Source organism: Peromyscus leucopus, chromosome 7, assembly GCF_004664715.2.
Source record: "Peromyscus leucopus breed LL Stock chromosome 7, UCI_PerLeu_2.1, whole genome shotgun sequence".
NCBI lineage: Eukaryota > Metazoa > Chordata > Mammalia > Rodentia > Cricetidae > Peromyscus > Peromyscus leucopus.
In genome coordinates this window covers 10,794,548-10,809,189 of record NC_051069.1, presented here as the reverse complement: position 1 = coordinate 10,809,189, position 14,642 = coordinate 10,794,548, and the positions used below count along the sequence as shown (strand labels likewise).

General features: G+C 39.8%; 1 protein-coding gene across 7 annotated transcripts in view; it reads right to left on the bottom strand.

Annotated features, from left to right (window-relative positions):
• The window catches only part of Glce (glucuronic acid epimerase), a 70,969-nt gene that overhangs the window by 6,844 nt on the left and 49,483 nt on the right, over nt 1-14,642 (bottom strand). For 4 of the 7 annotated variants that reach the window (XM_037207429.1, XM_037207427.1, XM_028867175.2 and 1 more), the window contains 3 exons: nt 12,200-12,265; nt 5,303-5,901; nt 4,099-4,344 (listed from right to left, as the gene is read on the bottom strand). In XM_037207429.1, the coding sequence (XP_037063324.1) occupies nt 4,099-4,344; nt 5,303-5,888 (832 nt within the window). In that variant the 5' untranslated portion in view covers nt 5,889-5,901; nt 12,200-12,265. The remainder of the gene's footprint in view (nt 1-4,098; nt 4,345-5,302; nt 5,902-12,199; nt 12,266-14,642) is intronic. The other 3 variants (XM_037207431.1, XM_037207430.1, XM_037207432.1) reach the window with 2 other exon arrangements.

Sequence of the window (14,642 nt, the reverse complement as noted above, 5' to 3'; positions counted from 1 at the left end):
TACTTCCCCCAAAGTCACAAATAGCCAGTCACAGGGTGTATGCAAAGGTGTCCATCCCTTATCTCAAAGGAAGTACAAACAAAACCATAGCAAAGTATCACCCACTATACCTTAGGGCTATCATGGAAAGCACAGGCACTGAGATATGGGGAGAAAGGATCCTTGTGCACTTCTGAATGGGAATATAAATTGGTGCAGCCATTACAGCAATTTGAATACAGGTCCCCCCCACCCCCAAACTAAAACCAGGACTCCCAGGTGAACCAGGAATCCCACTTTGGATCCATACTTACTAAAGGAAATAAAATTAGTATCACAAAGAGATACATGGGTGAGAGATATCCTATGTTTATTGAAAGATTAGTGGAAATAGCTAAGACATAGAAATAACCTGTGTGTGGTGATAGGTGAATGGATAATGTGGTGTGTTTGTAATTTCTAGTTGTAAAAGAGAAAGAAATCCTGCCATCTGAGAGCTAATGCTTAATGAAAGGCAGATACTGAATATGGAATTTCTACTATACTCTAATTACATTAAACATTCCTAGTGATTAGTTAAGAAAGCTGAACTTACAGAAACAGAATGATGTATTTAGAAACTGGGAAATGGGAAGTCAAATACAAGCTTTCAGACACCTGATGCACAGCATGGCAAACTAGAGATAATACTGTATCACATGCTTAAAATATGCTGATATTTCTACACTCTTACCAACACACATGCTACCTCTATGAGGTGATGTATATGTAAATTACCTTTTGCTTTCATGTTTTTAAAAGATTTTTATTATTTTTCATTATGTATTTGTGTGGAGTTTGGGTATGTGAGTGCAGGTCCCATGGACACTAGAGGCATCAGATCCCCTGGAAGAGAAGTTATAGGTAGTTGTGAGCCACCTGACATGGGTGCTGGATTCCAGTCCTGTGTAAACTACCAATCTTGATCCTGGTAACCAATTTACAACATGTATCTGCATCAAAGCATCATGCTGTACATCTAAATATATACAAATTCACTTGTCAGTTACACTCAGTAAAGCTGGGAAAACAGAACAGTCTTTAAGTCAGTATCCTCACATAAAGCATAAGCTACTACCATTTATTCATTCCTCATCAACAGGTCTATTACATCAAATGAGAAACAGCCCTATTCAAACCTGGCTGAATGATAAGAGATGAAGATCAGGCAGGAAAAAAAAGTGGGGAGGGGAAGCACTCAGCAGAAGCTGGGGGAAAATAGCTAAACAAGAGAGAGGAGGAGGAGAGATCACGAAGTGGAAGGAAAAGAATGCTTTGGGAAAATTAATTACAAGCATGTGGTTCTACATCATTCAGTTTGAAAACTTAGAAGACAGCCAGGCATGGTGGCACATGCCTGCGATTTCAGCACTGGGAAAGAAGCAGAAAGATCAAGAGTTCAAGGTAATTCCTTCCTCAACTACATAATGAGTTTGAGGCCAGCTAAGGCTATTCTGAGACTCCATTTAATTCTACCCCCTGCTTCTCTCTCTCTATCCCCATCCATCCATCCATCCATCCATCCATCCATCCATCCATCCATCCATCCATCTATCTCTATAGATATCTCTATGTATCTAATTAGATTTTTAAAGGAAAATATTATTTAATAAATAAGTAAAAGTATGTGGCAGACTTATAAAATGGTCCCCGCCATGTGTGTGTGTTGATTTTTTTTCAGGCTGGGTCTCACTATGTAGTCCAGACTGTTCTGGAACTCATGTTCTTCTTGCTTCTGCTTCCTAAGTCTTGGGATCACAGGTGTTCTATTACATCTTGCTCATAAAATAGTTTTCTACTCAAAGCAATTTTGTTCCCTTTTGGGGAAAAAAAAAAAATCTCCTTTGGGGAAAAGACCCAGAAAGAAAAATAATCTCTGGTTCTCCATAACCTCAACTTACTTACATCTACACTCTTAAGAACAAGTCTCAACTTCTCAGCAATGATGCTCTGGCCTGTTTTCCATAAAACTGTATTTTCTAAACATTCTCCATGCCTCCCAGCCATGTTTCAATGATGCCACCTTACTTCCTTGAGTCTTACTCTCACATAGTTGCAATCATTCTCCCTCATCCTTACAGTGCAGCTTCCTGAACACCCAGAATAACATGTGCATGCCACTCCTCGCTAGCAGACTTACCAACGGGGATCAACTATGAGTAGGTGTATTCTAACACAATGGTTTTAACAGTTCTCTGTGTGCTTGAAACCACCTGAAAAAAGTGGTTTTCTCTCCAGCAACTGGCCCCTGAATGACAGATAGGCTAAGGTGAAGACCCCTCATTGCAGGATGTGTGAATCTACTTTTGCATTCCTCAAGGCATCTAAGAGCATTGAGGAAATCTGTTGCTGTCAACAGGACAGAGACCATTCTAAGAAAACCCTCCAGAGACTCTAGGAGATCAGATGGAAGATACAATTTTCTACCAACATCTAGACAACACTATCAAAGCAAAATGAAACCCCTTGGGTTCACCCCAAACCAAATGTTCTTTTGCTTCATATAATAATCTCCTGCTACAATAACTTCCTAGGTATAAAACAACTATTTTTAAGCATTTCCTTGTAACTTCTCACCTAGCCATGGGAGGTATTTTATAATAAGCAAAGCATCTATGTACCAGAGTATCACAAACATCATGGGAGAAAAGATGTTCTAGTCTCAAAAAAACTAAAGGTTGTCCCATCTTTGCAAGGCATTAACATTCCTAAATGCATTACTCAAGGCCCTGCAGGATGAGTAGATTTGTATTTTGGCTTTCCAGGTCTGTCATCAACAAAGAACAAGGAGAAAATACAAAGGTCTTACCCTCTTTCTTCTCTTTTATTTACCTACTTCAGGTTGGAGAGAGGGGAAATGAAATCTGAACCTGACAACATTTCATTAAGCCTGAGGTGCTAAGATTATTTCATTGTCCTTTTAAGTAATGGACTCATTAATTCTCATGGATATTGATTAGTACAGGAAAATACATTACATCCTAATTAATGAAACTGTCTCAGTAAAAGGGAAATGTTGCATAAGGTTAATTTGATCTTATAAATGGTTTATTAGTGAAAATGGTTTTATATGAAGTTTCAGATAATTTAGTATATTAACAAAATTCAGTATGAGAGCAGGCCTATTTGGCAATGCTATAATTTCTTGAAAAAATGCTATTGGTTAAAAATATGCAAAAGAAAGGATGGCTCTTGAAGTTAAACAAAATTTAACCTAGGGCAGACTCACTTAAAACTTCAACTGTGCTATGCTGACATGTAAGCCAAGGAAGACTGAGGATGGACTCAGTGGTAGAACGCTTGTTTAGTACATACAAAGTCCTGGGTTAGATTCCAGTACCGAAGACTAAACCAAACCAAAGAACTTCATTCCAGGGTATACAGACCCCAGGAGGCACACAACAACTCTATCTACATGTTAGTATCACTCGACAGCTTGGTTCTTCACACAGTAAATTAACTTTTTTTCATAACACTGTCTTTTTTTTTTTTTTTTTCAGCTATCCCCTTTTGGAGGATTTCACTTAGATGACATCATTTATGCATGTAACATAAAGAAAGGGCTAGCTATTTGCTGGGGATGTCTTTCTGTATGCTGTGAATGTGTTGCTATGATTGATTGATAAATGAAATGGTGATTGGCCAGTAGCCAGGCAGAAGAATAGTACAGGCTAGGGATAAGCAGAGAGGAGAATTCTGGGAATTGTAAGGCTGAGTCAGGAGACTGACAGCCGCCCCTGCCATGAGAAGTAAGATGTAAAGATACCAGTAAGCCACGAGCCACATGGCAAGGTATAGATTTATAGAAATGGGTTAATTTAAGATGTAAGATCTAGCTAGCAAGAAGCCTAAGCCATTAGGCCATACAGTTTTAATTAATATAAGCCTCTGTGTGTTTACTTGGGTCCAAGCAGCTGCAGGACTGGCAGGTGAGAGATTTGTCCTAACCATGGGCAAGGTGGGACACAGGAAAACCCGAGCTACGGCTATTATGTTTTTAAAAACCATTAAATATTTTAAAGGTGCACCAGTTTGTTATATGTCAATTTAAATGTAAGACACATATTGTCTGAAACTCACCTGGAGCAATAAACTGTTTAACATTGGTGGATCTAGACTTGTCAGCCACACTTGCCATGAAGCAGCCCTTGGGCACGGTCCATTCAGTAGGTCTGACATTTCTGTCCCTGTCTTCTGCTGTCTCGTACACCTCTATGTGAGGGGGTTTCTCGGTTAGATTTTTGCTGTAATGACTTAGCCCATACTGTGCAATCTGGATTGGGTAGAAATAGCCTTGAGGTCCCCATTGTGTGGACAATGGCACACCTATAAAAAACAAACAACGGATCACTAAACCCAGACATTGAGGAGCCATTCTGAGGACTACTCTACACTGCTGCATGTCTGAGGAATGTTTTAGGGTTATCCACAACTTGAAGCTTTTTTTCTGCTTTCATGCTGTGTATTTGTTCTATTGATCAATCTTGATTCTTACACCAATTTTACATTATTGTGCATCTTTGTAATCAATCATTTTTAAAAAAGATCATACATATATAAACATCTTTTATTAAATGATGAAATATTTAACTTTGGGGGATTATACCTTGGAAAAAGAGTATAGGTGTTAGAAAGCTTACCTGCAGCCGGGCGGTGGTGGTGCACACCTTTAATCCCAGCACTCGGGAGGTAGAGGCAGGCGGATCTCTGTGAGTTCGAGGCCAGCCTGGACTACCAAGTGAGTCCCAGGAAAGTTGCAAAGCTACACAGAGAAACCCTGTCTTGAAAAACCAAAAAAAAAAAAAAAAAAAAAAAAAAGAAAGAAAGAAAGAAAGAAAGCTTACCTGCAGCCTGGGTCTCTTGCCTGTCTAGTACCTCTATTAGTACAGTGTGTATGTGTTTCTGTGATAGCAGGGACTGAACTCTTGGCCTTGAACATGTTAGGCAAATGCTGTATCACTGAGCCACATCCCTGGTCCAGTAACTATACTGTTTTGAAGCACAATTTCTGGAGATTGGTGCCTTGACCTCATTGATGAGACTCCGAAGTAGGTTAATGGAATAATCCTATTTATTCAGTCTGGTCTTATTGCTGCCCTTAAATCACACCAACTGAAAAGCTTCAATAGGTTTACACTTTGCATGTTTCTTCTTGCCAGACAGAGCAACAGTGAAAGGTCTCTTCCCATTAAGCTATGCAGTGGCTATATAACTAACATCTTCAGATTTTTAGTCCTTAATACAATCAAGCTAAAAAACTCAAGTATAGTGAACAGATACCAACCTTCAACTCCACTTATACACTTGACTCTGTCTCGGACTTCCACATTGTAGCCTTCAAAGGACATAAACACACCATCAGGGTGGTAAGGGGCTCTCTGTGCATAGACTTTGGAATAGCTATGAGAGAATTCAAATCGATCATAGCCATCATACTGGACCACCTTTCCATAAACGTCAAAGTATTTCTCTACCCAAGTGAATGGAAGAAAAACTTCATTGCCCTCTCGTCTCCCTTTGATTGTGTGTTCATCATTGATGAGACAGTCAATCTCCTCATATTTGAGCCCCAACACCTTGCTTCCGCCATTGCTACTGAAGCCCCCGACGATAGGGGGTGCCTTCTGTTGCTCCTGAGGAAATGCTTCCTCTGGCTGCTGCTTGGCTATGTGGTTGGCATAGTGGTTACTTTCGGATGCTGCTGTCCTTTTTTCTAACCCATCCACTCTGAATCCACTGCTCAAGTGCCGAGGAAACTGGATTGCTTTGTCGCTGGAACATTTATTCCACAAAAGTACTGTGACCAAGGTGAATAGCGCACAGATGATAATCAAAGTCTTATAGTTGACCCGAGCTGCCAAACAACGCATATTCAGACCATACCTATGGAGGCAAGAAGAAAATCACACAGAGTCATTACTGGCGTTTCATAGGTAACTTTGCTTCATTTAAAATATATTTATTCAATGTGCACATCAGGACATTTTATCAAATGCATGTAATCTGGTCATATAAAACTACGACCCAAACTTTCCTGCATAGGCAAAGGCAAGAGGCAAACTGCTCTGTTAGCATAATCCTCTAAAGCACAGATGCCGGCATTTTCACTCTGTGTTACTTCAGGAATTTCCTTACTGTGCTCCTTATTTGTGAAGTAGTTACAGTGTTTCCATCCTAGCACTTGTAGTAGCTGTCTGAGAAAACAACAACAAAACATTAACATCTTTGCAGCTCTTAGTTTCCTGTTCCCCTCAGTCTGCTCTGAGTCTCTTGCTTCTGCTCTTGCCTCTCTGCCTAACATGCTGACAGGCCTTCCAGTCTCAGTATGCATGGTTCCTCATCTCTGTTCATTCCTGAGTGATCTCTCCCAGGCCTCAGGTCTTATAGGAACTTGAATGCTGATCGTCCCCAAATTCTCTATGTAGGCTAGATTTTCTTTCTAACTACATAATGTATATATGTAGTTACAAAGAAAATGTATATAAGTAAAGATGCCAGTTACTTGGGTTGGCTCTTGGAGGTGTACACACACACACACACACACACACACACACACACACACACACACACACACACACACACACACACACTTGGCTTTCCAAGTAACTGGCATCTTAGAAAGCCAAATAAGCACTGCAATACTCTCACCAGCTTCATTCTGATCTCCCCCTCAATTCACTCACCCTTCTATCATTTAGAATAAGAACTTTGATTCCTATGTTGCTCACTTGGGATCAACTAACCAACTTCACTACTGCCACCATGGCAGAGCCATGGTCATTATTCAGATGTAGCACTTCAGCACTGGCCAAACTGGCCCCTCTTTTTCTACCCACACCTGGCACTCCACCCCCAAGTCTGTTCTAAACACAGCAGTCAGAATACTTTTAAATTTAAGCCAGATACACTGGGTGGTGTGCTGTGGGATGTTTTTCTGTACGCTGTGAATATGTGTTGCTCTGATTGGTTGATAAATAAAGCTGCATTGGCCTATGGCAGGGCAGGAGCCAGGAGAGAAAATTCGAGAGAGAGTGAAAGGAGGAAGGAGAGTAAGAGGAGACACCAAACCGCTGTCTAAGGAGCAACATGTAATGGGGCGCAGGAAAAGCCACAGAACACGTGGCAATACATAAATGAACAGATATGGGTTAATTAAGATGAAAGAGCTAGTTAGCCAGAAGCTTGAGCCATATAGGCCATACAGTTTGTAAATAATATAAGCCTCTATGTGTTTACTTGGGACCAAGCAGCTGCAGGAAGCAGGTAGGAGAGATTTGTCTGACCTCGGGGTGAGCAGGGCTGGAGAAACTTCCGGCTATAGCTGTGCTTGTACACGCCTTTAATCCCAGCACTTGGGAGGCAGAGGCAGGCGGATTTCTGTGAGTTCGAGGCCAGCCAGGGATACAAAGAGAACCATGTCTTGAAACAGGAAAAAAAAAAAAGTAAGCCAGATAATGTCCCTCCAGTAGTGAAGGAGGAGACAGTGAGGCTGCTGGGCCTGCTGGCCATACAGCATAGCAGCCAGCTAGGATGACGTGTCGAGTCATCGGGGAACATGAGAAACTATGTGTCAGTTCTATGGGTGATGTATGGAACACTCGAGACTGCTCAGAGTAAAGGATGTAAAACATAATTTATGTTTGCACAGCCACTCTGTAAATTTAATGTGCAGTGTGATTCCACAATTATTTATATTGTTTGTAATCTCTTCTCACTTTGTCCGCAATATACCTTTTTAGGCAGGATAAAAGGAGCAAATGCCCAAGTGAAAAGATTTTGTGAAAAATTAAATGATGAATTTCAGTTAAAGAAGCTAATGGTGGCCAGGCGGTGGTAGTGCACTCCTTTAATCTCAGCACTCGGGAGACAACAGCAGGTGGATCTCTGTGAGTTCAAGGCCAGCCTGGACTACAGAGCTTGATCCAGGACAGGCACCAAAACTATACAGAGAAACTCTGTCTCAAAAAACCAAAAACAAGGGGGCTGGAGAGATGGCTCAGAGGTTAAGAGCACTGACTGCTCTTCCAGAGGTCCTGAGTTCAATTCCCAGCACCCACATGGTGGCTCACAACCGTCTGTAATGAGATCTGGTGCCCTCTTCTGGCCTGCAGTCATGCATGCAGACAGAACACTGTATACATAATAAATAAATAAATCTAAAAAAAAACAAACCCAAAAACAAACAAACAACAACAAAACCAAACAAAACAAAAACAAAGAGAAGCGAATGGTGAACATAACCCACTCACTTCTTCCAATTCTAAGAGAAGGTAAACTTTAAGCCACCGAGTGCCTAAAATCAATTCATCAACTCCAACACCTTTTTAAATTTTTTTTTTATTTTTGGTTTAAGGTTTATTATGTGTAAGTGTGTATGTCTTTGTGTGGGTTGGGTACATGAGTGTGGGCACCCTCAGAGGCCAGATGTGTCTGGTTCCCTGCAGCTGGAGTTACAGTGGTTGTAAGCCACCCGATATGGGTGATGGGAATTGTCCTCTGGAAGAGCTCATAATGACTGAGCCATCTCTCCAGACCTTCTGCTCCCACTCTGAACAGTCTGGCAAGATGCAGATTGTGTTCAGATTAGCTTCAAAGTCTCAGGGCAGTACTGCACTGTCTCCTCCCCCCACCCCCACCCCCACCCCCGAGACTGGGTTTTTCTGTGTAGTTTTTGTTGTCTGTTCTGAATCTCCCTCTGCAGACCAGGCTGGCCTAGAACTCAGACATCTGCCTGGCTCTGCCCACCCTCGAGTGCTGGGATTAAAGGCGTGTGCTACCACTGCCCTGCACTGTCTTAATATATTTATGGGTTACTGGTAAGGTCTGAATGCAGTCTGATACCTGACACTATGACTTCATTAAGGAGTTTTGTTCATCTCACGAATTCTACAGTTTTGAAAGGACAGCTTGCTGGCTGATTATTTCTGTATCAACTCCACAGTGTATCCTCCTGTGGCTTAATAGAAAAAGCACTGTCTTTGTGGCTCTCTACATGTTACAGAGTTCCTTTTTAAAAATAAAATTTCTGTGATTATTTGTTTTATCCACTGGCATTTTTCCTGGTTATCTTGTCTCTTATTCCTGCCATTAAGTTTTCCTCACTTGCCTGGTAACCACATATTAGATTCTCTCAATTGCTGTAAAGATGGTCTGCTTTATGGGTAGACTGAACTCCAGTCTAGAGTGGATTGAAGAGAGAGCTCTGTGTGAGCCAGGCAGGTGTTAACAGCAATACTCCTCTAGGTGAGAACAGGAAGGCAGCAGGCAAAATCTAACTATCAGAACAAAGATGGCTTTGGAAACTTAGCCATTTCCAATGTCTGTATAGAAGACTTGTCTGTTGTTTCACCTGGGATTAATGCCAGGAATCCACAGTCCAAGTGAGGTGAGGTCTGGAGGTGAGCAGAAGGTGCAGTTGGGCCTTCTGGTACCCAACCAAGGTCTGCTCAACTGCCATCCTTTGGCAGTCCTCCTGGTCACTTAAGCCTCTTCACTTCCTGTTTCTAGGTATTTTATTTCAGTGGAATATCAAATAGAAGAGGAGGCAAAGATCTGTATGTACCCTGAAAATATACACAGAATTTAGAAGCTGGGAACGTAATATAAGTTGAATATCTGAAATGCTTGAGACAAGAGGGTTTGGATCTTTTCTGGTCTTTGGATTTCTGCATGCACATAATATCTTGGAAAGAGGACTCAAATCTAATCACAAAATTCATTAGTATTTTGTATACATGCCAAGCCTGAAAATGAATTTTATATACTTTAAAAATGTATTTATCTTATGTGTGTTTGTGACCACATGTGTGCTAGTACTCTCAGAGACCACAGGAGAGTGTTGGACCCCTGGAACTACAACTGGTTGGGAGCTGCTCGATGTGGTTGTTGGGAAGCCAAACCAGGTACTTTGCAAGAGCAGTAATGCTTATAACTGCTTAGCCAGCTTTCCAGTTCCAAATTTTATATAGTATTTTTGATGATTTTGTGCAAGAGATAGTTTCATGTTATGGAATTTTCTACTTGTGGCATCAAATCAATGTTCAGAAAATTTGGATCTGGGAGATATTTAATATTTCTTTTTGTATTAGAAATATTCAATCTGATAATGTTTCATCTTTTATATCATTACTATGATTTAAAATAAAATAGCACAAAGTATGGTACAAGCAATCTGTCAAAGATCATATATTTATAAATCAAAGATTTCCTTAAGATGTAATAAAGTCAAACTGAATAAAAACACCTATATGTTTTCATTTATATAATGTATCAACTATGCTTGGCATTTTGACCACTAAAAGAGCAATATTGGGTGTGCAAAGCAGCTCTCTCTATGCAAGCTTGATGAACTCAGGTAATTAATGGTGGAAAGCGAGAACTGACTCCATAGTAGTCCTCTGATCTCCAGGATTATACTCCAACCCCAATATCACAGCACACAAATAATAAAATTTAAACATAAAAATATAAAGCTCTTTGTTGTATCTTTGAGGAGTATCTTTCCTCTTCTACCCAAATATGAGTAAACTGTTTATAGAACACTACCTTTATGACAAGGCACATGATGGAAAAACCAAAACACCATATTTTAACACACTTTTAATAACCTTAATATCAAGATTTATAATTGACAACATTTCTTACTAAAAAAAAAAAATGGGACTTCTTAGAGAAATGAATGATTCTAGGTGTGGAATCATGACAAACAACAAATAAACTTTCAAAATAAATGGAATCACAATCCATGGGTCAAAAAAGCTGTAGATGCTGGGTATAGTGGTAAGTGTCCAAAATCCCAGCACTCTGGAGGCTAAAACAAGATTTCTGAGTTTGAGGCTAGCTTGGGCTATACAGCAAGATCCGGGTTAGAAAAAAAGTTAAGAAGGTATTAGACTAACATTGGAAAAAACATTGATAACTGTTAAATCTGACAAACGGACATACTGTATACTAAGTAACATACTTACACGTTTAAACATTTCCACCATTTAAAAAATACAGTGTTGTGCAGCTAAAAGACATAGTGGTCAGCTCAAAAGTTCCTCTTTCCTATGTGTTAAAAATTGTGAGAATTGCCAGTGGTGGTGGCACATGCTTTTAATCCCAGCACTCAGGAGGCAGAGGCAGGAGGATCTTTGTGAGTTCAAGAGAGTTAGTTCTAGGATAGAACAGCCAAGGATACACAGAGAAACGCTATCTCAAAACAAACAAACAAAACAAATTGTGAGAATTACATCTAGTTAATTAAAACACCAGAGTCAGTAATAACTCACAAGTTTCAACACTATTCAAAAAGGAGAAAGCCAGACCCCCCCAAAACACACACACACACACACACACACACACACACACACACAAAAAAAAAAAAAAAACCTGGCCATCTTCTAAAATGGTGAAAACCAGTAACTTTAAGAACTATATTTCAAGCCGGGCGGTGGTGGCGCACGCCTTTAATCCCAGCACTCGGGAGGCAGAGCCAGGTGGATCTCTGTGAGTTCGAGGCCAGCCTGGGCTACCAAGTGAGTTCCAGGAAAGGCGCAAAGCTACACAGAGAAACCCTGTCTCGAAAAACCAAAAAAAAAAAAAAAAAAAAAAAAAAAAGAACTATATTTCAGAATGAACCAACAGCCCCAGTCAACAAAGTTTTCTTCCTTGAAGGCCAGTTAGTAATGTAGAAGAGAAACATCGGGAAATCAGCATTATGTAATCCTTCACGGGGGGAGGGGGGGATATGATGATATGATATGATGATGATGATGATAATTGTAGGCTGTTTATGAAGGTATGACTGCTATGACCTGTTTTCTTATTAAGAAAGAAAGAAAGAAAGAAAGAAAGAAAGAAAGAAAGAAAGAAAGAAAGAAAGAAAAGAAAGGAAGAAGAAGAAGAAGAAGAAGAAGAAGAAGAAGAAGAAGAAGAAGAAGAAGAAGAAGGCGGCGGCGGCGGCGGCGGCGATGGCTTACGCCTTCAATTCCAGCACTTGGGAGGCAGAGACAGGCGGATCTCTGAGAGTGAGAGCCAGCCTGGTCTACAAAATCCATAACAGCTAGGGCTACACAGAGAAGCCGTCTCGAAAAATCAAAACCAAAACAAACATACAAACAAACAAAAAACCCATATCAAGTAATTTGATTCCTTATCATTCCTAGGTAATGAGTAGAAGAAACAGATCAATACATACTCAAGTGGACTGGTTAAGCATTTAGTCTCCAGTTACTATGCAGCAGGTAAGGCACTATCCATGTACCTAGAGGACAGACCAAAGAGCATCATCAGAATAATGCTGATAGGAACATTAAAAGTTAGGAAGAATGTGCCCTGAACTAAGAGAAAGAAGCCCTCAGTTCCCTTTGTATTTTGTAGGGGGACCAGGAACACTTCAAGACCAGGAGTAATCAGTGGAAAGTGACTCAAGTCAAGCATGCTTTTAATCACATCTGCACTTGCACCTGTCTTCCCCTCCTGACACTCTTTTTCCCTAGTATCTAATGGCTCACTTCTTACTTTATTTGAGCTACTGTTCGGATATCAATTCATAGAAAGGCCTCAATGAGTACCAGCCCATGTAAAAGAGCAATCTTACCAATCATTCTCTAGCTCCTTACTCAGTCTGACACATTACATACTCAGATTACTATCCATCTCCAACTCACTACTGCATTCCCAGTGCCTAGGACTGTATCTGATCCAAAGGAGGCTTTGATTAAAGATTTGTTAAATAAATAAGAATTGTTTAAAATGCAAATTAAAAACACAGGTATTCAAACCAGGCAGTTGTGTTTTCTTTACTGTATTTGGATGTCTGAAAACCATAAACCAAATAGAAATGAATGTAAGTAACATAACAGAATACACTGAGATGAATCTTGGTCAACCCTTTAAAACAGATTTACAATTTAATTACTGTTGCTTACTGCTTGATCAACTAAAGATTTAAACTATATAGTCAATTGGTTAAATATCCAATGATGGATTTTAAATTTAAAAAGAACTAATATTTTGGGAGATTAAGATCATTCTAGAAATATAAACAAGAAGAACACACCAGGAATGGCTCACAGTAGGACAAAAGTAAGCTATGCTAGCCCACTTAACTTTTTAGTAACCAAGTTAAATGATCTCTGATACAAGTAGCTGATAATGCTTCAAATAAGATTACATTTCTAATGCAGATTGGTGGTGCAGGCTGTAATCCAGCATTTGGAAGGCTGAATATAACTGATAGTTCCAGGCCAGTCTGGACAAGGCTCACACTTGTCTGCCCCATTTTACAGATGATGAGCCTGAAGTTTGGTGATGTTAAGTAGTCACTGAAGACACAATTCTTTGATGGCTCACATAACTAGTGTAAGAAAGGGATCTGACATCAGCTGTCAAGACTGTGAGGTCTGTGTTCTTACTATATCATGGAAACTAAACTTACATGTTAACAGGTCTTTCTTCTTCTTTTTTTTTTCTTCCCCTTTTTGATGGCCAGGAAGTCATTATTTAGAACAGACTGGCCTTGAACTCACAGAGACTATCTGCCTCTGCCTCCAGGAGGGCTGGGATTAAGGATTAAAAGCATGTCACACCACACGAAGCTCTTTAGACAAGGTTGAATTCTGTCCCCAAACCAATTGTTCATGTACATATAAATACAATATAACTGTAAGAAAGACCTAAGGTGAGTCTCTGCTTTGGTATGTTTGCTTGTTTCTCTCCTTGCCTGGATGCATCATAAAGATTTTTAATCTTTTATGATGGTGATTTTAATACAGGAAAAAACATAATTTCACCACAATAGGCTTGTCTGTCTGATTATTAAGTGTCCCAGGTGTTTGAGAATGAGCCTGTTTGAATTATAATCAGGTAATTTCATCTTAGTGTCTAATATTAAATAGATCTCTATTCAACTTGCTCTGGTCTCTTCTAGAATAGAAATTCTATGTTTTAGATCTCTTTATTCTTTACTTTCTTCAAATCTTTTACATCTCTTTTCATTTGCATTTTGGGAAGGCTTCTTAAATTTGTATTCTATATCATGCATTCAATTTTCTAATGTATTCTCTATTCTGGTGCAGTTTAATTTGGCTACTGCATAATTCAATTTCTACTCTACTGCTTATTTTAATACTTTTTTTTAGTTTCCATCCTGTTGTCCTTATTTTATCCACACCCTTTGGATTTATGACTTTCTATTAGCTAGTATTCTTCTTTTCATTCCAGCCTCACTGCTTTGTGAATTCATTTTCAACATCCATGATCGCCACGGTTTCTCAAACCTGCAAGCACAAGAAATGCTTTCCAAAATTTCTGTGAAGTAAACTCTTATACAGAGTACATATATGCTTTTGTTGGTATGGAGAAAACCAGCTGGAAGTGAGTTGGAAGCTTCCTTCCTGCCAGCGGAGAAAAGACATTCATGAACTTACCTAGCTGTGAATCCAATGATCTACAAGACCAACCTGCCAGGCAAGATATACTGCTGAGGAAGTCACCAACTGCTATTAGATTTGAGACCTATCCCACAGGAAGGAATCCATCTCTGGTATTATACACTTGGTTAAAAACCCATGGTGGGGGAGATCACAGGCCCTAATGGGTAGGCTGAATGTTGCTGATCAGCTAAAGTGACATTGTGT